This window comes from Microcaecilia unicolor, chromosome 11 (assembly GCF_901765095.1).
Source record: "Microcaecilia unicolor chromosome 11, aMicUni1.1, whole genome shotgun sequence".
Lineage (NCBI taxonomy): Eukaryota > Metazoa > Chordata > Amphibia > Gymnophiona > Siphonopidae > Microcaecilia > Microcaecilia unicolor.
In genome coordinates, this window is record NC_044041.1 from 93,273,345 (window position 1) to 93,298,427 (window position 25,083).

Here is a 25,083-nt window from a genome sequence, read left to right on the forward strand (position 1 = left end):
TAGCTTCCTGCTTTTGCCATGTGACATACACCCCTTTCACCACATGGGTGGCCCCATGTAGGGAGTGCATAACTTGCCCTTTATCTAATCTGAGATAGATACCGCCACCAGGCATTTGCCTCCAGAGAGGGGGGAGAGGAAGAGAGAGAAAGAGACTGGCCCCAATCATTATATTATCCAGTTGGGTCGGGCTCTTTCTCTCCATTGGGCTGTTGAGATAGTTTCTTTCATGCCCTCCAATCACTTTCACATGGACAATACAGCAAAAGGTTACACCACTGATTTTGGTCCCCTACTTTGCCCATCCAGTTCCTGACCAGGGTTGCACCTGCTTAGCTTCCTGGTTTTGCCATGTAACATACACCTTCACCATGTGGGTGGCCCCACATAGGGTGGGCATAACTTGCCATTTATCTAATCTGAGATAGATACCTCCACCAGGCATTTGCCTCCAGAGAGGGGGGAGAGAGAGAAAGAGACTGACCCCATTCATATATTATATATTATCCAATTGGGTTGGGGTCTTTCTCTCCATTGGGCTGTTGAGATAGTTTCTTTTCATGCCCTCCAATCACTTTCACATGGACAATACAGCAAAAGGTTATACCACTGATTTTGGTCCCCTACTTTGCCCATCCAGTTCCTGACCAGGGTTGCACCTGCTTAGCTTCCTGCTTTTGCCATGTGACATAAACCTTCACCATGTGGGTGGCCCCACATAGGGAGGGCATAACTTGCCATTTATCTAATCTGAGATAGATACCTCCACCAGGCATTTGCCTACAGAGAGGGGGGAGAGAGAGAAAGAGACTGGCCCCAATCATATATTATCCAGTTGGGTTGGGGTCTTTCTCTCCATTGGGCTGTTGAGATAGTTTCTTTTCATGCCCTCCAATCACTTTCACATGGACAATACAGCAAAAGGTTACACCACTGATTTTGGTCCCCTACTTTGCCCATCCAGTTCCTGACCAGGGTTGCACCTGCTTAGCTTCCTGCTTTTGCCATGTAACATACACCTTCACCATGTGGGTGGCCCCACATAGGGTGGCCATAACTTGCCATTTATCTAATCTGAGATAGATACCGCCACCAGGCATTTGCCTCTGGAGAGGGGGGAGAGAGAGAAAGAGACTGACCCCATTCATATATTATCCAATTGGGTTGGGGTCTTTCTCTCCATTGGGCTGTTGAGATAGTTTCTTTTCATGCCCTCCAATCACTTTCACATGGACAATACAGCAAAAGGTTACACCACTGATTTTGGTCCCCTACTTTGCCCATCCAGTTCCTGACCAGGGTTGCACCTGCTTAGCTTCCTGCTTTTGCCATGTGACATACACCTTCACCACATGGGTGGCCCCATGTAGGGAGTGCATAACTTGCCATTTATCTAATCTGAGATAGATACCGCCACCAGGCATTTGCCTCCAGAGAGGGGGAGAGAGAGAAAGAGACTGACCCCATTCATATATTATATATTATCCAATTGGGTTGGGGTCTTTCTCTCCATTGGGCTGTTGAGATAGTTTCTTTTCATGCCCTCCAATCACTTTCACATGGACAATACAGCAAAGGTTACACCACTGATTTTGGTCCCCTACTTTGCCCATCCAGTTCCTGACCAGGGTTGCACCTGTTTAGCTTCCTGCTTTTACCATGTGACATACACCTTCACCACATGGGTGGCCCCATGTAGGGAGTGCATAACTTGCCATTTATCTAATCTGAGATAGATACCACCACCAGGCATTTGCCTCCAGAGAGGGGGGAGAGAGAGAAAGAGACTGGCCCCAATCATATATTATCCAGTTGGGTTGGGGTCTTTTTCTCCATTGGGCTGTTGAGATAGTTTCCTTTCATGCCCTCCAATCACTTTCACATGGACAATACAGCAAAAGGTTACACTGCTGATTTTGGTCCCCTATTTTGCCCATCCAGTTCCTGACCAGGGTTGCACCTGCTTAGCTTTCTGCTTTTGCCATGTGACATACACCTTCACCAAGTGGGTGGCCCCACATAGGGTGGCCATAACTTGCCATTTATCTAATCTGAGATAGATACCGCCACCAGGCATTTGCCTCCGGAGAGGGGGGAGAGAGAGAAAGAGACTGACCCCATTCATATATTATCCAATTGGGTTGGGGTCTTTCTCTCCATTGGGCTGTTGAGATAGTTTCCTTTCATGCCCTCCAATCACTTTCACATGGACAATACAGCAAAAGGTTACACTGCTGATTTTGGTCCCCTATTTTGCCCATCCAGTTCCTGACCAGGGTTGCACCTGCTTAGCTTCCTGCTTTTGCCATGTGACATACACCTTCACCATGTGGGTGGCCCCATGTAGGGAGTGCATAACTTGCCATTTATCTAATCTGAGATAGATACCGCCACCAGGCATTTGCCTCCAGAGAGGGGGGAGAGAGAGAAAGAGACTGACCCCATTCATATATTATCCAATTGGGTTGGGGTCTTTCTCTCCATTGGGCTGTTGAGATAGTTTCTTTTCATGCCCTCCAATCACTTTCACATGGACAATACAGCAAAAGGTTACACTGCTGATTTTGGTCCCCTATTTTGCCCATCCAGTTCCTGACCATGGTTGCACCTGTTTAGCTTCCTGCTTTTGCCATGTGACATACACCTTCACCACATGGGTAGCCCCATGTAGGGAGTGCATAACTTGCCATTTATCTAATCTGAGATAGATACCGCCACCAGGCATTTGCCTCCAGAGAGGGGGGAGAGAGAGAAAGAGACTGGCCCCAATCATATATTATCCAGTTGGGTCGGGCTCTTTCTCTCCATTGGGCTGTTGAGATAGTTTCTTTTCATGCCCTCCAATCACTTTCACATGGACAATACAGCAAAAGGTTACACCACTGATTTTGGTCCCCTACTTTGCCCATCCAGTTCCTGACCAGGGTTGCACCTGCTTAGCTTCCTGCTTATGCCATGTGACATACACCTTCACCACATGGGTGGCCCCATGTAGGGAGTGCATAACTTGCCATTTATCTAATCTGAGATAGATACCGCCACCAGGCATTTGCCTCCAGAGAGGGGGGAGAGAGAGAAAGAGACTGACCCCATTCATATATTATATATTATCCAATTGGGTTGGGGTCTTTCTCTCCATTGGGCTGTTGAGATAGTTTCTTTTCATGCCCTCCAATCACTTTCACATGGACAATACAGCAAAAGGTTGCACCACTGATTTTGGTCCTGTACTTTGCCCATCCAGTTCCTGACCAGGGTTGCACCTGCTTAGCTTCCTGCTTTTGCCATGTGACATACACCTTCACCATGTGGGTGGCCCCACATAGGGAGGGCATAACTTGCCATTTATCTAATCTGGGATACACACCTCCACCAGGCATTTGCCTCCAGAAAGGGGGGAGAGAGAGAAAGAGACTGACCCCATTCATATATTATATATTAAATATTATCCAGTTGGGTTGGGGTCTTTCTCTCTATTGGGCTGCTGAGATAGTTTCTTTAAATGCCCTTCAATCACTTTCACATGGACAATACAGCAAAAGGTTACACTGCTGATTTTGGTCCCCTATTTTGCCCATCCAGTTCCTGACCAGGGTTGCACCTGTTTAGCTTCCTGCTTTTGCCATGTGACATACACCTTCACCACATGGGTGGCCCCATGTAGGGAGTGCATAACTTGCCATTTATCTAATCTGAGATAGATATCGCCACCAGGCATTTGCCTCCAGAGAGGGGGGAGAGAGAGAAAGAGACTGACCCCATTCATATATTATATATTATCCAATTGGGTTGGGGTCTTTCTCTCCATTGGGCTGTTGAGATAGTTTCTTTTCATGCCATGATCATGATCAGAAAATGGGGGTGCAGAAATGGGAGGGGCAAGGGCATAACTGGGGAATTCCTAAAATTAATGCGCATTGTTACAGAATATTGGGGATATGCACCTAATGTAGGCGCATACATTTGCACCACGTTTCAGTTAGTACAAATGACCGTGCCTATAGTTAGGAGCGATTCCCGGGTTTAAGCGCTATTCTATAAATCGCACCTAACTTTAAGCACGGCTTACAGAAAGCGCTTTTTTGAGCACCAATTTTTTTGATGCCATATATAGAATCTATACTTACAAAATCAACGGAAGTAGAGCTCTCACTTGGAGTAATGACCGACCACCTTTATGGTGGTAGTTATTTTTAATAATCAGGGAGGAGTCTCATATATTCACCACGGCCAATTGCATTTCACCAATATGGTGACTCTCCTTAAATTTAATTTGCTATAAATTCCACTTTAATCTCTCATACTGAGGTAATCCTGTTAATACTGGCGACTAGACATCTGTATCTGCCGGTGTGCTCTTATTCCCCGACAGGTGCCTGTTTCGCTGGTCAAGCTTTGTCAAGGGGGAGTCATAGCACTGGACCGTCTCACTTTTTAGCTTCCTTTTTATCGCCGTATGTCACCATAGGGCGATAAGAAGGAAGCTAAAAAGTGAGACGGTCCTGTGAAACAGGCACCTGTCGGGGAATAAGAGCACACCGGCAGATACAGATAAGTGATGTCTAGTCGCCAGTATTAACAGGATTACCTCAGTATAAGAGATTAAAGTGGAATTTATAGCAAACTAAATTTAAGGAGGGGGGTGAGTCTATGATTAAAAATGCACCCAAGAGCATAAGTTCACCGTATTGGTGAAATGCAATTGGCCGTGGTGAATATATGAGACTCCTCCCTGATTATTAAAAATAACTATCACCATAAAGGTGGTCGGTCATTACTCCAAGTGAGAGCTCTACTTCCGTTGATTTTGTAAGTATAGACAGTACTAGTAGAGAAGTGCCGTATATATTTGATATATAGAATCTAGCCTTTGTTATTTAATGGGGCACACGTCAAGGGTGTCTGCTCTCCCCTCTGCTTTTTGCCCTACCTATAAAACCACTGGCGCAAAGGATTCAGTCTAAACCAGATATTAAGGGTTTCCAGAGGGTGGAATTCCACATATGCGCTTTTTGCAGATGACATCCTCTTGTATGTGGGACACCCTGCTCTTACACTGCAATACTAATGCAGGAATTTAGGGAATATGGGGGTGTGGCCAGATTTAAGGTAAATCTGGACAATACTGAACCAATGGGGGTCTCTGATAGGAGGAGGAGGAAGGGTTACAACGGAATTTTCCATTTAAATGGGCAGCCGAGGAATTTAGGTATTTGAGGGTGCAGATTATTAGGGATCAAGTTACATGGTCAATCTATTAGATCTTCCATTCAGAAACAGGTCACCATCTTCACGGACATACCTTAACCTGCATCTTCCCAATTGCAAAGGACTAACGTATAAAACATATCATGCACCTAACTTCCCCTACCTAGGATCCCAACTCTGGAATGCTCTACCCAGATACATTCGATCAACTAGTGAATACCTTCCCTTTAGGAAACTACTGAAAACCCATCTATTCAAACAGATTTACCCAAATGACTTGACCTACCATAAGCAAACATAAGCAACCCATCCATTTCCGGTTCATCTTATCATTAACAACAATGACTTAGAAATTACCTCCTACCAATCTTCTTACCCTCCATACTCTTCCCCTACCTCTTCTTTATCACTCTACATCCTTACCTATCCCTATCCTTTCTCTCATACCTCTTTTATCCCATTTACCCCTTGTTCATTTATCCTACCACATACCTCCTTTGTTGATTCTGATACTACAGATTGTATTCTCTTGTTACTATGCAAGCCGCATTGAGCTGCGCTGAGCGGGAAAGCGCGGGATACAAATGTAATAAATAAATCTTCAGCTTTTATATTCTCACAATTATGACCCTTTGCTCAATCAGATACAAAGAGATTTGAGTAAGTGGAAGGGGCTGTGGCTATCTTGGTGGGGGCATATAGCAGCCCTTAAGATGAACATACTTGCTCACCTTTTGTTTCAGACTTTGCCTCTAGAGATCCCTAATTGGGTATTACTCCATCTGCAACAGGGTTTTCATAGATCTATTTGGGGAGGGAAACTTCCTAGGTTATCTAAATCCTTAGATTTCGAGGGTCAGGGAATTTCCAATTTGCACTGCTATTACTGGGCAGCTCAACTACGACAAGTGTTAGATTGGGAATTTTATCCTGATAAAGCAGGTGCCTTATTGTAACAAGAGCATCTCCTTCCCCCCCCCCCCCCCCCCATTTTCCTTTGAAGCATTTATTGTGGCTCTCCAAGGGTTGTAAGCAATATTATAGGGATATTTTTTAATCCTTTCATGAACACCTTTTAGTCAACTGGGGCAGAGTTAAGGTTAAGTATGGAACTGGATCTGGGGTTTCCTCCCTGGCTCCCATTCTACATGAACCAACCTTCAGGGTGGGGTGGGAATGTGGGGTTTTACCAGGTGGGAGGGCAGGGGGTTAGTGTGTTTTAGATCATTGTTGGACGTGTGGGAAATTTATTCTTTTGAGAAATTAAGGGAGTTGTATAATCTTCCTGGTAGTGATATTTTCCCATGTTAACAAGCTAAGCATTTTCTTAGTATTCAAGGGTGGTTGAGAGATGGCCTTGGGGAAGCATAAGGGCCCTATATCAATTCTGTATAAAGTGTTTTAGAGGGAAAAGAATTTTTGAAGTATAAATTCATGATTCAATGGGAATCAGATCTTGGGAAGAAATTGTCTCAAGGGGAATGGAAAAGAATATTTTGTGAAGTTAAAAAGGCATCTATTTGTATACTGATTAAAGAAAATGCATATAAAGTATTAACTCCTTGGTATTACACTCCAGTTCAGCTACAAGCTATATTTCCTCAGAATGCTACTGATGTTTACTGGAGGAGCAAGGAACATTTTACCACATCTGGTGGGCCTGTAGGAAGATTCAAACTTTTTAGACTATTGTTGTTACCCTATGGAACACTGTTTGGGGACTCAGGGCCAGATGCACTAAACCTTACGAGCCAATAACGAACCATTAACGAGCAAATAGTAAACCCTGGCATGCACTAAATACTTTTTCCCGCAAACGTAATGCAGATGAGCAAATTGTGTAGAAACCCTATAGAAATGATATGCACTAAGCTTTTCCGCTTGCCCTAATGCTGGAAAACACTGGGAAATCTAACGAGAGGTCTGTACCTCTCGTTGGGGCTGCGTGAGCTTGGAAAACTTATAAAATGTAAAAAAAAAAAAAATTGGGAGAGGGCAAAAACAACCAAGTGCTCGTCAGGAGCGTCCTTGCCCCCCCCCCCCCCCCCCGCCCAAGGTCGCCGCCGCCACTCCCTGCTCCCTCCTGCATTGAAATCAGAACTTTACGCGGCCCCGGCCCCCCTCCCTTCCTTCCTTCCTTGAAATGACAGATTCCCCACCATCCTCCCCCCCCAGTGGCCCCGCCCCCCCTGAGGTCGTCACCGCCGCCCACTGCTCCCCCCCTCCACCCGCCCCCCTCTTTCTGCCACCGGGCCCTCACAGTGCCTCTCACCTCCATGTGAACGCGCTGCACCGGCAACAACATGATACCCTGTGTACAACTCCTCCTCCTTCAGACGAGGGCGGGCCAGGGAGGAAAGGAGGGAAGTCCAGAGAGGCGATCAGCTGTTGTTGCCGATGCAGCGCCTTCACACAGAGGTGAGAGGCGCTGTGAGAGCCCGGTGGCCGAAGGAGGGGGCGGTTGGAGGGGGAAGCGGCAGCGACGACGACCTCAGGGGGGGTGGCGGAGAAGCTGTCATTTCAAGGAAGGAAAGAAAGGGAGGGAGGGGGCCGGGGCTGGGTAAAGTTCCGGTTTCAACACAGGGGGGAGGGGGGAGCGGCAGCGGCAACCTTGGGCGGGGGGGCGGGGGGGGGCAAGGACGTCCATAAAGGATGTGGGGTTTTTTTACGTCCTTGGCATGCGCAGAGCAGCTAGCATAACACTTGGCTGCTCTGCGCATGCTCTACCGGCCGATCAGCCGACGGTTTTACGAAGGATTAGAGAATGCAAGTGAGCTGTAACGAGCAGCTCATTTACATTCCCTTTCCTTCATGCATAGCCGTTCCCTACCGATTCGCTATGGAATTCGGTACGGAACGGCTCTAACGACAACTTTAGTGCATCCCCACCCTTAGTTCCCCTTTGAACCGGCGGTGTGTTTGCTGGGCCTCAGCAATAAGAAAGGACCTAAGTGACACAGAAGATTTAAATGTATCTGTTTGACTGCAATCAAGTGTGTTATATATCCTGCCAGAATTCTGCATGATTGGGGAGCGCAGAATTTGCGCAGAATTCCACAGTCATGCAGAATTTGCGCTCTGAGGGGAGTTGGCTGGCTGGCCTCCCCGCCAACCACTGAGCCTTGGTGGGCCCTCCCCTGTCCGCAGTAAAGGCTGGCTGGCAGGCACCCTTGCTGCCCCCAAGCCTCAAGGGGCCTTCCCCAGCATGTGGTAAAGGCTGGCTGCCTCCACCACTGGTCCGAGCCTCGATGGGCCCTCCCCACACCTACCTGAGCATGCCCTGATGGTCTAGTAGCCTCTTCAGGGGCAGGAAAGAATCCCACTCTTTCCTGCCCTTTGCTCTATGACTGGTGCCGCCACTTCTTCAAAATGGCCGCCGAGACTTCAAGCGGTAATCTTGTGAGACTGCCACAACCGTTTAGAAAAAGTGGTGGCACCGGCCCAGAGCAGCAGTAGTAGCCAAGAAATGGGGGGGGGGGGGGGGGGGGAGTTCTTTCCTGCCCCGAACAGGTACTCCCATGCAACTCCTTCTCTTTCTCCTACTACCTCACGAGTGAGTTGCAGGGGCGCTGAAAAAAATATGGATGGCATGTGAGTGCAGGGAGGGAGGGAGCTGTAAAAAAGGTGGATGCTGTGGAGGGAGGGGGCTGTTAACAATGGTGGAAGCTGTGGAGGGAGCTGTAAAAAAAAGGTGTACGGCTAGAGTGAGGAAGGGGACGGTAAAAATAGGTGGATGCTGTGGATGGATGGAGGGAGGGAGGGAAGGAGCTGTTTAAAAAGGTGGATCCTGTGGAAGGAGGGGGCTGTAAAAAAAAAGGTGGATGGAAGGAGGAAGGGAGGGGGCTATGGGTGCTGGGAAAATATGGATGTATCTGTGTACAGGGAGGGCAACTGTAATATTGGTTAAACTATGCCAAATAAACTTGCAGAATTTGCAAATTTTGTGTGCAGAATTTTATAGCAGCCAAATGGAAACAATCTTTGGGCCCAACTCTTCAGGACTGGCTTTTGCGATTGAAAGTGGTTCGGACCTGGAACAATTGACAGATAGAAGAAATGCCATTTTGATCTATCACAAGAGGACAGTTGATTGTTCGGGGGGGGGGGGGGGTAATTTAGCGGGCGTTTGCTGAAGAAACAGGGCAAAGTCCTGATAGAGTGAAGATTATTTTTTGTATACAGTTGGGTGGGGAGAGGGGTCTGTTACAGTTGTCCTGGTTAGTTACAGGAAGGGCTCAGTTGCAGATTTTATCTTTGTAATGTACATCTTCCTTTGTTTGAGGATTCATCTAAACGTTTATGGTTATGAAGGGTGGGTATTGTACATCTTTTTCTGAATAAAAATTGATTCAAACAAAAACAAAAAAAGGACAGAAACAGAGAGAAAGCCAGGACCACAGGCCCATCTTGCTTTGCCCATCCATTCCTGCTGCAGTTCACCCTCTCATTCACCCCTTCTTTGAAAGAATCATGTTCTAACGAGAGTTATTCCTGTAACATTTGCAAACCACTTCAACAAGCCAACAAGCCTCCATGAAAGGACCAAATAGAAAGCTGAGTTATTATATAATTTCTAGAAGGAGAAAATTAACATAGTGCCAGAGGCTACAAGGAAGTCAACAGGCTGTAACTCCACAGACATCAGCCAGATGGGTACTGGCAGGTTGGAGCAGTGGCGTAGCCAGACCTGACATTTTGGCTAGGCCCAGAGCTAATTTGGGTGGGCACTATATATATATAGTGAAGTGCTTACCCCACCCAGAAATTCCACAACAAATTTTAATAGTGCCCAGGCCCCAGCTAGTTTAATTTTTAAAAAATTACACAATGTTAAAAATATGATATAAAAAAAAAAGCATTTAAAATTTAATTACCTGCAGTGCTGGGCTGGGCTGGCAGCTGCTTGGAACTCATCTCGAAGAACTTTTCCCACGTTTCCAGGGCCAGGCTCGCACTAGCTCAATGCTCAACCCTGTAAGCGACAGCGTGTTTAGCCTGCCCTTATGGCTGAGAGCGAGCAGAGCGAGAGCGAGGCTGAGCTGAGGACGCCGCCGCTCACAGCCACATCATACTGCGTAGGATGGAACGAGCATCGCGACGCGACCTGCATTTCAGTGCCGCCGCTACTGCGCGCCATGCCGACCCGAATCTGCCTCTCTGCAAACCCGAAAGGTAGGTGGGCTGAGCGGGTGCCGTCTGCCGTGCCGTGGTACGCTACGCGATGACTCACACAGTGGAAAAAGGCTGCTGCAGTGTGTGCGCTTGGGTGGGCGGGCCTGAGCCGAGATTACCTACGCCCCTGGGTTGGAGGTGGCTTGACACCTACACATAACCTTGAGATTAGCTAACAATCAAATTATCCCAACTGACTCTGTACCACGCATCTTGTTCCCATCATATATCTGCTCTTGGCCCCTCGGCTACATGGTAAGCTGTATTGCAGAAAATATTTAGCATCATATCCATGTTAATTGAGTGATCTAATGCATGCTTATTAGGTGTATCATTAGTATTATGCTGTTGTATTATATCTCTGGTATTTGAATTCCAGTGCTGTGAAATGTGTACATTTTTTATACTGTTTCACTGTAGTTCTATTAGGTTTCAATTTACTGTTTTCAAGTTTACCTCATTTATTGTATTTATGTTTATTCTTGGTTATTTTACTGTTGTTATGTTCTTAACAAAATTGTAAGTTTTATGTTAAACTGTACCTGCTGTACACCACTTTGGGTGACTTTCTTTATAAAGGCCGTTAATAAATCCCAATAAATAAATTCATTAATTAAATAAACCTATGTGGTTGCTGTGTTCAAAGTGCTGGGAACCCCCAACAGCTACTGCAGAGAGTTTTCGCTATGAACCTTAACTTTGTCTGTAAATGTGACTCTGGTGCTTCTAAGTCTCCCTAGAATTGCAAGCAAAAAAAAAGGGGGGGGGGGAAAGGAGTGAATGAATTTGTTTCTCAACACTGCTTTATGGGATTTCTAGCACTGATTTCAGTGGGTAGGATCAGGCACTACAAATCCCACACTGCTTTGGGACATAAATTCAAAACCAGGAGTGTTCTAACATCTCCAGCCTGGAACTGGGTAATCTAGCATCTCTCCAGTGATAAAAACCCAGACTCAGGTCCAGAAAATCACAGTTAAAACTAATCCAGCAGGGTGTCCTGGAGTTGTACACAGGGTATCATGGGCAGGACCACACCAAGCCTCCTAATCATCCAATCCAGGCACTTTCTAGACCAACAGCAGACTGTACAATGCCAGAAGCAGGTACACTTCTTATCATGAGGGTTGCATCTGCAGCCTCAATTGTGGGATGACACACATATGCCTAGGGTGTGTCCTCAGTTCACTTCCCAGACATATGCTGCTCAGTTACTGAGCTTTCCACCTGTTAGTAAAAATATCTACATGGGTTACTATGGGCTTAATATCCCCTTTCCACCCACCCACCCCCCAATCTTATCAGATCACTTTGATCCTACCATAACCCCATTTCTTGGGAAATACCCAGACCACTGTGAAGTTCTGCATTGTGGTTTCCTGTAATACAGATGCAGCTTTTTCTGGGGTGGATTCTGCACAAAAAAAAAAAAACAGTACAAAGCTTTCCAGAGAGGAAGAAGGCTATTCTCACACAAGCTCAACTGGCCAAAACTCAGACAAGCAGAGATAAAGGGATGGCACAGGAGAGGGGGGAAAGAGTTTATTTTTACAGTATGGTTTCAGTGAATTCTGTGAGACAGCCTCGCCCACCAAGGGACTGTTCGGGAGCCTGATGTAGGGAACGGTTTCCCAAGTTCAGTCCTGGAGAACCCCTTGACAGTCAGGTTTTCAGGATATCCACAATGAATATACATGAACTTGATTTGCATACAGTGCCTTCATTATATGCAATTCTCTTTCATGCATATTCAATGTGGATATCCTGAAAACCTGACTGGCAAGGGAACTCCAGGACCAGACTTAGGAAACACTGGTGTAAGGTGCATTTAATTATATTAAACCACTTACAAATATATCTGGTTAGTGAAGGAAGAGGTTATTACCCTGCACTTACTAGCCGGCTTTTGTTTTCAGGTGGTTCATGTTGAGTGAGTACTTTTGAGACGATCCCTTACCAACCCCTGCCTTTCCTGGCCCCTAAAAGGGTCCCACCCTGCTGCTATCACTCAGGCAACAGCTGCAGCTTTATTTAAATCTCCCTTCCACAAGTGAGGGATCCCGGAAACCAAGGTCCCCTGAACATGTTATGTGCCCTTCCGGCTAAGGTTTGAAGAAAACAGAAGGGAAAATGTGACGTAAACTTCCACTTGCTGATAGTACCAGCAAAATGGCTATGCAAACTATCTCTTATGCTATAAGAGCACCCCCTCACATTCTTGAGCAGTCAAGTGACCCTGTTGAAGGCTGAAGTTGTGTGCTTGCTGTGCCGGTTTATTTGAATGCATAGAAATAAGTTAATACATAAACAAACAAACCAAAACATATGCAATCTTAATACATTTTTTTGGGACTTGCAATGCCTTTCTTGACTATGTTTCAGGAACTAAAATCCAATTTCTAAGTCACAACAGAATGAGTAAAAGAAGGCAATACTAGAAAATATTAAGATAATTCTAAAAAGTTTGCTAATGATAGGGGGAGGTGTTTTAAAGCAATCTAGGAACCTAAATCTTATGGAATTAAAATTGTCAAATATTTTGAAAGTGACTAGATAGCCTAGGTCTTTAAGTCCTTTCTAATGCATCATAAGCTATAAGATTCTATTGCCTATCACCTTCTGATCACCCACTGGGCCAGCTTTAGGGGGCAACAAACACAGCAATTGTCCTGGGTCCCCATACCATAGGGGGCACCAAATCTGCCCCAAGCTAAAGGAGGCGTAGGCAGATGGCCAGCTTTTGGGCCACCTCCCCAGTTTCTACCTTGGGCCCCTAAATGTCTAACACCAGCCCATCAACCTCCCACATTCAAGGACCAGAATCCATTTTGTCACTTTTTTTTTCCTTTTACTATGCATAAACTGCCCCCCCCCCCAAACCATACATGTCCCTTTTTAGACAAAAATGTTTGTGCTTTCAAATCTGAAAACTTTGTGTCAAAATAACGACTAACCCCAATCCCCAATCCTCTCCTGATGACAGTGGTAAAACCCGGGGTGGTGGAAGAGGACAGTACACGAAACAATGAGGGGGGGGGAGGTGGCACTGGGTGTTAAGAGTAGGTACAGAAGTGTTCTCAGCTACTCAGAATGGTAGAGGACCAAAGAAGGAAGATGATGACGCCAAACTGCCCAGAGGGGTTCTTTTACGAAGCTGCGGAAATAGGGGGCCTGCGCTGTCGGCAAGTGTTTTTGATGCACGCCGAGGCCTCCTTTTATCGCAGCGGGTAAAAGGCAGGTCTTTGGGGTCTTTTAAAGAAATGGCGTGCCCATTTCGGGGGGGGGGGGAGCACTTACTGTCATCCATTGAGGTAGCGGTAAGGGCTCTCGCGCTAACCCGGCAGTAACTGGGCAGCACTGCCCGATTACCACTGGGGACACACCAGTGCCACAAAAATAAAAATATTTTTGTAGCGCCGGATATGGCGCGCAATGGGGTGGAAGCTACCACTGGGCTGCTGCGGTAGCCCGGCAGTACTTCCCTTTTAGTGAAAACGGGCTTGCCACCGCTTTGTAAAAGGACCCCCAGAGTAACTGGATGGCTGCCTCAGTTCCAGAAAAGGGGCATCAAAAAGGAATTAGGGCCAGATTCTGTAAATGTCATCTAAAAAATAGGTGCATCCAAACATAGCAATGCTAGTCTATAAACTGTGCCAGGGTACAGGGTTGGGGAACGCGCCACTTAGGCGAAGCCATTTACGCACTGAAAATCTGGTGTGAATACCCGTGCCTAAATTAGGCAAGGTTCCCTCAAATTTCTATAACCATGCACACATAAGCACAGCCATACTGGGAAAAGACCAAGGGCCCATCAAGCCCAGCATCCTGTCTCTGACAGCAGCCAATCCAGGCTTCAAGAACCCGGCAACACCCCCCCCCCCCCCCCCCCCCCAAAAAAAAAAAAAAAAATTAATAATGTTCAATGGACTTTTCCTTCAGGAATCTGTCCAAACTCCCCTTAAACTCCGTAAGGCCAGCTGTTGTCACTACATTCTCCGGCAACGAGTTCCAGAGTCCAACTACACGCTGAGTAAAGAAAACCTTTCTCCTATTTGTTTTAAATCTACCATGTTCTAGCTTCATCTTGTGTCCCCTGGTTCTATTATTGTTTGAAAGTGTAAACAAACGCTTCACATCTGTCTGCTCTACTCCTCTCATTATCTTGTAGACTTCTATCATATCACCCCTCAGCCGCCTTTTCTCCAAGCTGAAGAGCCCTAACTGTCTTAGCCTTTTCTCATAGGGAAGTCATTCCATCCCTTTTATCATTTCTGTCGCCCTTCTCTGCACCTTCTCCAATTCCTTTATATCTTTTTTGAGATGCAGCGACCAGAATTGGACACAATATTCAAGGTGCGGTCGCACCATGGAGCGATACAACGGCATTATAACATCCTCGTGTTTGTTTTCCCTTTCCTAATAATACTCAACGTTCTGTGTGCTTTCTTAGCCACCGCAGCACACTGAGCAGAAGTTTTCAACGTCTTGTCAACGATGACTCCCAGATCCCTTTCTAGGTCTGTGACTCCTAACGCGGAACCTTGCATGACACAGCTGTAATTCGGGTTCCTCTTACCCACATGCATCACTTTGCACTTGTCAACATTGAACTTCATCTGCCACTTGGACGCCCAATCCCCCAGTCTCGCCAAGTCCTCCTGTAATCTTTCACACTCCTCCTGCGACTTGACAACCCTGAATAACTTTGCGTCATCTGCAAATTTAATTACTACTACTATTTATCATTTCGATAGCGCTACAAGGCATACGCAGCGCTGTACACCATACACAAAAAGATAGTCCCTGCTCAAACAGCTTACAATCTAGTTAAGACAGGCAGACAGACAGAACAATTAAGTGTAAGGGATAGAGGTGAGGATAAAAGGACAGGGCAAGTGAGCAGTGCTTAGGAGTCAAAAGCAATGGTAAAGAGGTGGGCTTTAAGTTTGGACTTGAAAAGAGGGGGCTAGACGTATAGGCTCGGGAAGTTTATTCCATGCGTGAGATGCAGCAAGATAAAAGGAACGGAGTCTACCTCACTAGTTACTCCCATCTCTAGATCATTTATAAATATGTTAAAAAGCAGCGGTCCCAGCATAGACCCCTGAGGGACCCCACTAACTACCCTTCTCCATTGAGAATACTGACCATTCAATCCTACTCTCTGCTTCCTATCCTTCAACCAGCTCTTAATCCATAGTAATACCCTACCTCCGATCCCATGACTCTCTAGTTTCCTCTGGAGTCTTTCATGAGGCACTTTGTCGAACGCCTTCTGAAAATCCAGATACACAATATCCACCGGCTCCCCATTGTCCATGTTTGTTCACCCCCTCAGTGTAGGCAGGGTATATGGGCATATGGAGGGGTGGGGCACAAATGGTCCTTATCTGTCAGAATCGGCTGCGATAGAGCAGGGAAGAGGTTTTGTCACATTCACTTCTTTTTCCAAAATTCTATGAGGGACATTAAATGAAGCTTAGTTGCATGAACCAGCAGAGCTGCAGCAAGGCATTTTAACACCTGTGGCAGACAAGCATATTTGCAGCCCCTGCTCCCCGCTCCTTTCTCCCTCCATTTTGATCCTCAGTCCTTCCTCCTCTCCCTTTTTCTTTTTCCATTGAGAGAACTGCAATCTTCCTTGGGTTTGTATTTCCTGCTGGCTCACACTTTCATGTCTGTCATTTTTCTGCACCTGGGGCTGTGGCTTTCTCACCACCCCTAGTTACAGCCTTCCTGACCTGCCTCTTTAGAAACTGCTCAGATCCACAAAGGAAAATATCAAGTCAGAAGTGTAGCCGGGTTTCCACGTCAGGGGGAGCAGATCTTTTGTAAAATAGGTGCCAGTGCGAAGCTGCTGGCCCAGTTCGCATAGGCACCGGTTCATTCAAAATCTGGGGGCGCGACTGCTCCCCTTGCAGCCCACCTAGCTACGCCTCTGCATTTTGGAGCTGTAAAGATAGAAGGTGAAGGCTTTTTATATATGTGCTTTTTTTAATGTCAGCGTATAGTGTGTTAAGAGGTTATTATTGTTGACCAAGTTAAACTCGTATTTATCTTTCACACCTACACTCTTGCCATAACTTGTTGGAGGTTAATTAATCTGTAAGCTTGCTTTCCTAGACACACGAGAATATGAGGGTGAGAGCAATGGAGTGTACAGAGGCGGTTATTAATATATGCTGGGAGTAAAGTGGTTAGGGTTGTCTGAGCCAAACATCTCATTATCCTACCCACAAAATCCCCGACATTATAAGTGTGCCTGCCCGATCCAGACTCCTGCTGCCATCAACAGTCCTCAAAAGGCTCTCAGTCAGCTACCTGGCTCCTACAGCCTCAGTAAGGATGAAGGTGAGGGAGTCATAGTAAAGTCTCATTCCAGAAACTGGGTGGATTTGGCAGCAATTCAGAAAACCTTTCTGACCTTTCCTGCCTGTGGCAACAGCTTTTCTGAGAAATGGTTTGTTGGGATTATGCCATTGCTCATATGTTCAGTCCTACATACAAGGGTGCTTTATGAATTTTAATCCAACATCTGGCTTATCAATCAACCCTGGCAGGCCAGGATACTCCCCACCTGGCGAAGACTGGTGTGCTAGTCCAGTCCACTAAGAACTGGAGTTAACTTATTAGAACAGAAGAATAGCCATACTGGGTCAGACCAATGGTCCATCTGGCCCAGTATCTTGTTTCCAACAGTGGCCAATCCAGGTCACAGGTACCTGGCAGAAACCCAAATAGTAGCAACATCCCATGCTACCAATCCCAGGGTAAGCAGTGGCTTCCCCATGTCTGTCTCATAGTAGACTATGGACATTTCCTCCAGGAACTTGACCAAACCTTTTTTTAAACCCAGACACACTAACCGCTGTAACTTCATCCTCCAGCAAAGAGTTCCAGAGCTCAACTATTTCTTGAGTGAAAAAATATTTCCCCCTATTGTTTTAAAAGTATTTCCATGTAACTTCCTTGAGTGTTCCCTAGTTTTTGTACTTTTGGAACGAGTAAAAATTTGATTCACTTCTACTCAGTGGTGACTCTACCATTAGGCCACCTGAGGCGGGTGCCTCAGGCGGCGCTCTTTGGAAGCAGCATTCACCCCCATGCCCACTGCACTCTGGCATTGTCCCCCACCCTTCCTTTCCCGAATTTACCTACTTTTCTGGCTTTCCAAAAGTCAGGGTGGCAGTGGTTCCCATACGCTGCCCTGCCGCCGACCCTTTCTAATGGCCCGCCTCAGAAGCAAGGCAGGCCACAGTAGAGAGAAGGGGCCGGCGGCAGGGCAGCATATAGGAACCGACTTTTGGAAAGTCAGAAAAGAAGGTAAATTCGAAGACAAAATGAAGGGGGGAGATGTCAGACTGTGAGGGTGTGGAGCGGAGCCAGGGCGGGGCAGCAGACTTGTCTTGGGCTGCCCCTGTTTCTACTCATTCTACACCACTCAGGATTTTGTAGAGCTCAATCATCACCTCCCCTCATCCATCTCTTTTCCAAGCTGAGGAGCCCTAACCTCTTTAGCCTTTCCACATAGGAGAGCCACCTCTCTTATTATTTTGGTTGCTCTTCTTTGAACCTTTTCTAATTCCGTTATATCTTTTTTCCAGATACAGCGACCAGAACTGAATGCAATACTCAAAGTGAGGTCATATGATGGAGTGAGGCATTATAGTATTCTTGGTCATGTTTACCATCCCTTTCCTAGTAATTCCTAGCATCCTGTTTGCTTTTTTGGCCACAGCCGCACACTGAGCAGAAGATTTCCGTGTATTATCTACAGCACCTAGATCTTGTTCCTGGGTGCTGACCCCCTAGGTGGACCCTAGCATCAGGTAACTATGATTTAGATTATTCTTTCCAATGTGCATCACTTTGCTTTGTTCACATTAAATTTCATCTGCCATTTGGATGCCTAGTCTTCCAATTTCCTCACATTGCTCATTCTTTTATCAATAGAAATCAAACAAAAGAAAACATGGAAAAGAAAATATGATACCTTTTTTATTGGACATAACTTAATACATTTCTTGATTAGCTTTCGAAGGTTGCCCTTCGTCAGATCGGAAATAAGCAAATGTGCTAGCTGACAGTGTATATAAGTGAAAACATTCAAGCATTACTATGACAGTCTGACAGGGTGGGAGGATGGGGGTGGGTCGGAGGTATGCATGGGGACATCAAAGCATATCATTGATATTCTAACAGGATGGGTGTGGATAGGTGAGGGGTGGGGTGATCAACAGAGACATACAGCTTTATGGTTTATAATGTGCTAGGAACCCCAGGTCCTTGTTAAGTCCTTTCTGTTGGGTGTTAAAATATTCAATCATTCTGACTTCAAAGGTCTTACGTTCTTGTATGGTTTTAAAGTTACCTTTCAGTATTCTCACTGTGAAATCACTGGTACAGTGTCCTGGTTCTGTGAAGTGCTGTCCCACCGGGGTGGGGGCCCTACTGGCTGTATTGTTCATGTGATGTCTATGTAAATTGAATCTTGTCTTAAGCATCTGGCCTGTTTCTCCAATATAGCATCCTTCGTTACATTTTTTACACTGAATGATATATACCACATTAGAAGATGAGCAAGTGAAAGATCCCTTTATGTTGGGGTCCTGTGGGGTCCTGTGAAATATTTTGGCATAGTTTGCAACTGGATAAATTACAGGGACGTGTGCCCTTCGGTTCCTTTTCAGTCTGTGATGGAAGTTTACTTCTGATTAGCTTGTGTTTTAAGTTGGGTGGTTGTCGGAAGGCCAGTACTGGTGGGGATGGGAATATCTCTTTCAGTAATTCATCCTCCTGGAGTATAGGTTGTAGATCTCTTATGATTTTCCTCAGTTTTTCCAGCTCTGGATTGTATGTCACTACAAGGGGAATTCTGTCTGTGGATTTTTTCTCCTTGTACTGTAGCAGATTCTCCCTGGGTGTTTTGAGGGAGAAGGCAATATTCTTGGAGATTATTTTGGGGTGAGAACAATCAGCCTGCTGTCCTCGGAGAATACCTTCTACAGGTATGTAGCATTCGCTATATTGCCTCCTCCCTCAAAACACCCAGGGAGAATCTGCTACAGTACAAGGAGAAAAAATCCACAGACAGAATTCTCCTTGTAGTGACATACAATCCAGAGCTGGAAAAACTGAGGAAAATCATAAGAGATCTACAACCTATACTCCAGGAGGATGAATTACTGAAAGAGATATTCCCATCCCCACCACTACTGGCCTTCCGACAACCACCCAACTTAAAACACAAGCTAATCAGAAGTAAACTTCCATCACAGACTGAAAAGGAACAGAAGGGCACACGTCCCTGTAATTTATCCAGTTGCAAACTATGCCAAAATATTTCACAGGACCCCACAGTTACCCACAAAGGAAAGATATTCAACATAAAGGGATCTTTCACTTGCTCATCTTCCAATGTGGTATATATCATTCAGTGTAAAAAATGTAACGAAGGATGCTATATTGGAGAAACAGGCCAGATGCTTAAGACAAGATTCAATTTAAATAGACATCACATGAACAATACTGGTGCCAGTAGGGCTCCCACGCCTGTTGGTCAGCATTTTACAGGACCAGGACACTGTACCAGTGACTTCACAGTGAGAATCCTGAAAGGTAACTTTAAAACCATACAAGAACATAAGACCTTTGAAGTCAGAATGATTGAATATTTTAACACCCAACAGAAAGGACTTAACAAGGATCTGGGGTTCCTAGCCCATTATAAACCATAAAGCTGTATGTCTCTGTTGATCACCCTCCCCTCACCTATCCACACCCATCCTGTTAGAATATCAATGATATGCTTTGATGTCCCCATGCATACCTCCTACCCACCCCAATCCTCCCACCCTGTCAGACTGTCATAGTAATGCTTGAATGTTTTCACTTATATACACTGTCAGCTAGCACATTTGCTTATTTCCGATCTGAGGAAGAAGGGCAACCTTCGAAAGCTAATCAAGAAATGTATTAAGTTATGTCCAATAAAAAAGGTATCATCTTATTTTCTTTTCCATGTTTTATTTTGTTTGATTTCTATTGATAACCTTAAGAGTGGACTAACACGGCTACCACACTCCTCATTCTTTTACAATGTCCCTGTGTCTATGCTTAAACATGGGAAATCAAGTGAATCGATTCTAGCCTGACCTAAATTCCTCCTCTCTACTTCCTCAAAAGGCTGTAGTAAGAAAATGAGAATGAAATTAAATTCTACAACAAAAACAAACACAAATATTTAAAGAAAAGCTTTTGGTTAAAAAAACAAATCCCAGATACTAGTAGTATGTGCAGATGCGGGTGAACTAAAAACCTGTGGAGCAGAATTCTCTACTTCAACTTTTAATTCAGATCCCACATTCTGGAAGCATCCTCCTTTCTTCAGAAGTCAAAATAAAGAAACAAAGCCATCTTGATATTTTTAGTTCAAAGAAAAATGGGATCAGTTTTGAAAGTTACTGATTTACTCTCATATTTTCAAGTTTTATGGGAATTTTTAAAAAAACTACAAATACCTGATAGTTTGGGAAGCTCGCCAGGTGCCCTTGGCCTGGATTGGCTGCAGTCGTGGACAGGATGCTGGGCTCGATGGACCCTTGGTCTTTTCCCAGTGTGGCATTACTTATGTACTTATTACCTCGTCCACTGACAGGGCCACACAGTATTCATAAGACTGCTGACAGTCTTACTAGGCAGTCAAGCATCTCAGCACAGGCAGCTTGTTCTTCAGATTATTCCAGTGTTACAACTTATACGAGTAAACACCAAATAAGTTGATTCAGTCCTGATTTTGTGCCTAATACCAATGTCCCCCACCACTGCATAGAGCTGAAATTCTGATTTTCCATTTTAAAAAGCAGGTGCAGGCAAATCCAGATCAGCCTCTCTGCTTCACCCTAATTCTCTGACAGTAAATAATGTCTAAATATGTTCCATCTGGGCAGCTTCTTCATCCTACTACAGCTCTCATCTCAGTAACCAGTTTACCCCTAGCTTGCTGTGTAAACCGCTCTACTTGTCTTATGATTTTTTTTATTCCAATCCTGCTTTATTTCTGCCTCAATGCAGGGGCGTAGCCAGACAACAGATTTTGGGTGGGCCTAGGCAAAACTTGGGTGGGCACCAAGTGTTCTACCACCAACCCCCCCCCCCCCAAAAAAAAAAAATATATATATCTCAGCTGGTGGGAAAACGCTTCTTTCCACCTTGGCAGCAGGCATGCACTGAAAACTGAGCATGCGCAGGTGCCGGTGTCATGGAGAGTAGCGTTTTCATTACCAACAGGGGAAAATCTTCAGCTGGCGGAGCTTGGGATTCCCTTCAGTTACCACTAAACATGTGCTACTGTTGGGTGGGCCTGAGCCATAAATGGGTGGGCACTGTCAACGGGGGACAAATTGCATGCCCATAGGTCCTGTTATCAGGGACATCTCTTTGAAATAAGATTCAAGGGGAGTGGCATCTATTATGATAAGAAACTGATACAAACATCAGGAATTACATATAAGCTAAAAATAACATAGTAACATAGTAGATGAGGGCAGAAAAAGACCTGCACGGTCCATCCAGTCTGCCCAACAAGATAAAACTCATATGTGCTACTTTTTGTGTATACCTTACCTTAATTTGTATCTGCCATTGTCAGGGCACAGACCGTATAAGTCTGCCCAGCACTAGCCCCGCCTCCCAACCACCAGCCCCGCCTCCCCCCATGGGCTCTGCCACTCAATCTCGGCTAAGCTTCTGAGGATCCCTTCCTTCTGAACAGGATTCCTTTATGTTTATCCCACGCATGTTTAAATTACGTTAGCGTTTTCATCTCCACCACCTCCCGTGGGAGGGCATTCCAATTATCTACCACTCTCTCTGTGAAAAAAATACTTCCTGACATTTTTCCTGAGTCTGCCCCCCTTCAATCTCATTTCATCTCCTCTCGTTCTACCGCATTCCCATCTCCAGAAAAGGTTCGTTTGCAGATTTATACCTTTCAAATATTTGAATGTCTGTATCATATCACCCCTGTTTCTCCTTTCCTCCATACAGCTTTTAAATTATTACAGTTACTAATAAAAATCCAGCCCTTTAGTTAATGCTCTAATTTCAATTCATATTTTAATTGAAAAGCCCCAATGGGTGGCTTCTAATCAAAACATTTCAGCATATTCTGTTAACTGCACTTGAAACTTCTTGAACCTTGCCTTTGCAGTGTTGATCCCATAATCCTATGCCAACTGATAGGATATTCCCTCCCTGCCAGTAGCGATGTACACAAGGCAAAGATCTTTGGCTCATTTGGCCTTTTCCCTCATTAACACTTTAAACGCACACTAATCAACTTAACGCACATTAATTTGTAGGTTTACGTGTTTTAAACCAATTTAATGTGCACTAAATTTTTTTAAGGCACACTAACTACATAGTAACATAATAACATAGTAGATGACGGCAGAAAAAGACCTGCACGGTCCATCCAGTCTGCCCAAGAAGACAAATTCACATGTGCTACTTTTTTATTCGTACTGTCCTCTTCAGTGCACATACCGTATAAGTCTGGCCAGCCCTATCCCCACCTCCCAACCACCAACCCCGCCTCCCAACCACCAGCTCTGGCACAGATCGTATAAGTCTGCCCAGCACTATCCCCGCCGCCCAACCACCAGCCCCGGCACAGACCGTATAAGTCTGCCCAGCACTAGCCCCGCCTCCCAACCACCAGCCCCACCTCCCAACCACTGGCTCTGGCACAGACCGTATAAGTCTGCCCAGCACTATCCCTGCCTCCCACCTCCGGCTCTGGCACAGACCGTATAAATCTGCCCAGCCCTATCCCCGCCTCCCAACCACCAGCTCTGGCACAGACCGTATAAGTCTGCCCAGCACTATCCCTGCCTCCCACCTCGGGCTCTGGCACAGACCGTATAAATCTGCCCAGCCCTATCCCCGCCTCCCAACCACCAACCCCGCCTCCCAACCACCAGCTCTGGCACAGACCGTATAAGTCTGCCCAGCACTATCCCCGCCGCCCAACCACCAGCCTCGGCACAGACCGTATAAGTCTGCCCAGCACTAGCCCCGCCTCCCAACCACCAGCTCTGCCACCCATTCTAGGATAAGCTCTGAGGATTCCTTCCTTCTGCACAGGAGCCCTTTATGTTTATCCCACGCATGTTTGAATTCCGTTACCGTTTTCATCTTTACACAGTACACAGTAAAAACAAATAAAATCATAACCCTCCTCCCAAGCCTAGTAAACAAATAAGTTTTCAGTGCTTCTCGAAACAGAGAATAACTTTAACTCAGAAGGAAGCTTGTTCCAATGATGAACTACCGAAAAGAAAAGAGATCGCGAAAAAGCAGCTTTAAACCGCATACTTTTGGTTGAAGGAAAAGCTAGCAACAAATAATTACAGCTCCTAGAACTTGCCCTAAATTTGAACAGATTCACCAACTGAGATCCACTGTCAGGGCAAGTATCATCCAAAAACTTAAATACAAAACAAAGAACTTTAAAAATAATCCGAGCTGTTTTGCTTTTCCCTATAGGAATCGGAGGAAAGCCATGGCATACCCATACCCTTACTGCCTAAGTGGGACAAGCTCTTCCTCCTAGGAAGCAGAATTCCATGGCCATGGCCTTTTGACATAGAGGTTCCCCTATACACATTCACCATCACCCCATCTGCACGGACTCCAAAACACTGGATCTCTCACCTCTGATCAGATGTTGTTTCTTCCTCAGGTAGCACTCATAGGAAGTGTAGTCGCTATACACAGTGTTCATGCCCACATTTTTGCTCTCCAGCCAATGCGCCATGGCGAGCCCCCGGGCATATACCTCCAAGCCGGTCACCTTCATGCCCTGCCCCAGCTCCAGCACCACCTGGCCGCAGAGCAGGTCGCCACCGCTGTGCGCCCCCGAGCCTTCTCGGCCCGGCTCCAACTCCACCGAAAAACTCTGGATCCTACCGAAATTCATCTGGGAATCCCACGTGCTCGAATTCGTATTGTGACTATGGTTAATGGTTTGGTTAATACAGACTGACTGGAGCCCAAAATGTTCTAAGGTTTGGGCGTGGTGAGTTCCGATCTAAATCTCTGACAAGTAGCCAGGCTAAGGTGACACCTAGCATGGCACTGCCAGGCCAGCAACACATCCCCTCACCACCTGCAAGCCGGTACCGGTCTCGATCCGTTTACAATGCATGCATCCGGTTGCGAATCAACGCCGCCTCTTCCTCCCCCCGCCCCCTTACTTGCAGGAGCACCCCCAGACCCGTGCACCGTTCGCAACTGACACCTGCAGCGCAGCAGCCTGCACAAGAATATCTCCGGCTCCGCCCGATTTTTGCAAGGGGACGAAATCACCGCCCCCAATCCGGTTTAGGGATCTTGGTAAAAGTGCTACATCTGCACAAACTGCCGCCGGCAATGTTAACAAATAACAACTACCGTGGCTGGATACACTTCTTCTGATACAATAGCAAATAACTCAGGACCAGGGCAAGATTAAGACTTTGGTGGGGCCTAAGCACATTGCCCTTTCCCCCGTGTAATATATATATAAGTACATTTTAAAACTACTACAACTGGGGCCCCATATGGTTCGGACAACTGAGCAAAAGAAAACTGGAAGATGAGGAACCAGCAGATAAGAATCATTAGTTGCTGGTCTCTTCATGTGTCAACTAGAAGGGAGTG

The 25,083-nt window shown here is 45.8% G+C and overlaps 1 protein-coding gene across 1 annotated transcript in view; it reads right to left on the reverse strand.

Annotated features, from left to right (window-relative positions):
• Window positions 1-24,621, reverse strand: part of ARRDC2 (arrestin domain containing 2) — a 205,202-nt gene extending 180,581 nt beyond the window's left edge. Inside the window, exon 1 of the mRNA XM_030218059.1 lies at window positions 24,097-24,621. Within this exon, the coding sequence (XP_030073919.1) occupies window positions 24,097-24,361 (265 nt within the window). The 5' untranslated portion in view covers window positions 24,362-24,621. The remainder of the gene's footprint in view (window positions 1-24,096) is intronic.
• Between the last annotated feature and the right edge of the window lie 462 nt (window positions 24,622-25,083).